This window comes from Otolemur garnettii, unplaced genomic scaffold (genome assembly GCF_000181295.1).
Source record: "Otolemur garnettii isolate 467f Iridium unplaced genomic scaffold, OtoGar3 scaffold00046, whole genome shotgun sequence".
Lineage (NCBI taxonomy): Eukaryota > Metazoa > Chordata > Mammalia > Primates > Galagidae > Otolemur > Otolemur garnettii.
In genome coordinates this window covers 2686832-2688092 of record NW_003852441.1, presented here as the reverse complement: position 1 = coordinate 2688092, position 1261 = coordinate 2686832, and the positions used below count along the sequence as shown (strand labels likewise).

The following is a 1261-nucleotide window of genomic DNA, read 5'->3' as shown; positions in this document are numbered from 1 at the left end:
GAAAGTTATTTTTTTCCTTATACAATAATTGCAAGTAGTCTAAATTCAAAACTGAATTTACTGTCTTATTTTTGTTAGAAATTTTATAAAACCTGTATTACATTTGTATGATTTTAGGCACAAAAACAAACTTGTTTTGTAAGAGTTAAGTCCCTTAATGGAGAATTGAATTCAAGGTGAAGAACAAAGCTGATTACCTGCTTCTATACCTCTTATCATTTTAAGAAGTTTTGTGGAGCAGAGTTGAAAGATGAAGGTGCAGGATTTCTTTACGTTTTTAAAAATTTGATGTCTGATTTTCTCTTGTATGCCTATGCTTTCTTCTTTGAAGATATGGATTAAGCTGACTTTTAGTGTGATAGGTTAAATTCTCTGAGCATTTGGGTTTCCTCTAAAGTTGATTGACTTTTCTGGTATTTGTGTTTGATTTGATGGCAGGGTACTCCAGCCCTGTCCCAGGCTGGAATTCCAACTGAGGCTTTGGTGAAGGGGTCCATTTCTAGAATGCCACTTGAAGAGAGCAGTCCAGAGAAGGGCAGAGAGGAAGCTACATCCAAAGGCCATGTTATCTATGAAGGCAAAAGTGGACATATCTTATCATATGATAGTAAGTATTGTGTGTATACACTGAAGCTTATGTTGAAATATGGGACTGAAAACATAGGCTCTGGTTTTCCTGTATTTTTGCTGTGGGGAAATCAGTCTACCTTTGCTGAGCCCATGTTTCCTTTCAGTAAAAGGGATTAATAATAACACATTCCTCGTGATGATTTTGTGGAAAATCAACTCAGTCAGAGAAAAGTGATTAACAGTGCAAAGCCCATAGTAAGTGTCCCGAGGTGGTAGTTACAATCATCACTGACTAGAATCAGTCAGTTTAGCCTAGGTAAAGAATCTTTATAACGGGCGCGGCACCTGGGGCTCAAAGGAGTAAGGCGCTAGCCCCATGTGGCAAAGGTGGCGGGTTCAAACCCAGCCCCAGCCAAAACCCACAATAAATAAATAAATAAATAAATAAATAAAATGAATATGATTTAATGATTTATAACAAAAAAGAATCTTGGCTCAGCGCCTATAGCTCAATAGGCTAAGGCGCCAGCCACGTACACCTAAGGTGGTGGGTTCGAATCTCCAGCCCGGACCCGCCAAACAACAATGACGGCTGCAACCAAAAAATAGTCGGGTGTTGTGGCGGGCACCTGTGGTCCCAGCTACTTGGGAGGCGGAGGCAGGAGACTCGCTTGAGCCCAGGAGTTGGAGG

General features: G+C 40.4%; 1 protein-coding gene across 1 annotated transcript in view; it reads left to right on the top strand.

Moving 5' to 3' along the window:
- The window catches only part of NCOR1 (nuclear receptor corepressor 1), a 181712-nt gene that overhangs the window by 138734 nt on the left and 41717 nt on the right, over nucleotides 1-1261 (top strand). The window contains exon 27 of the mRNA XM_012805930.2: nucleotides 439-607. Within this exon, the coding sequence (XP_012661384.1) occupies nucleotides 439-607 (169 nt within the window). The remainder of the gene's footprint in view (nucleotides 1-438; nucleotides 608-1261) is intronic.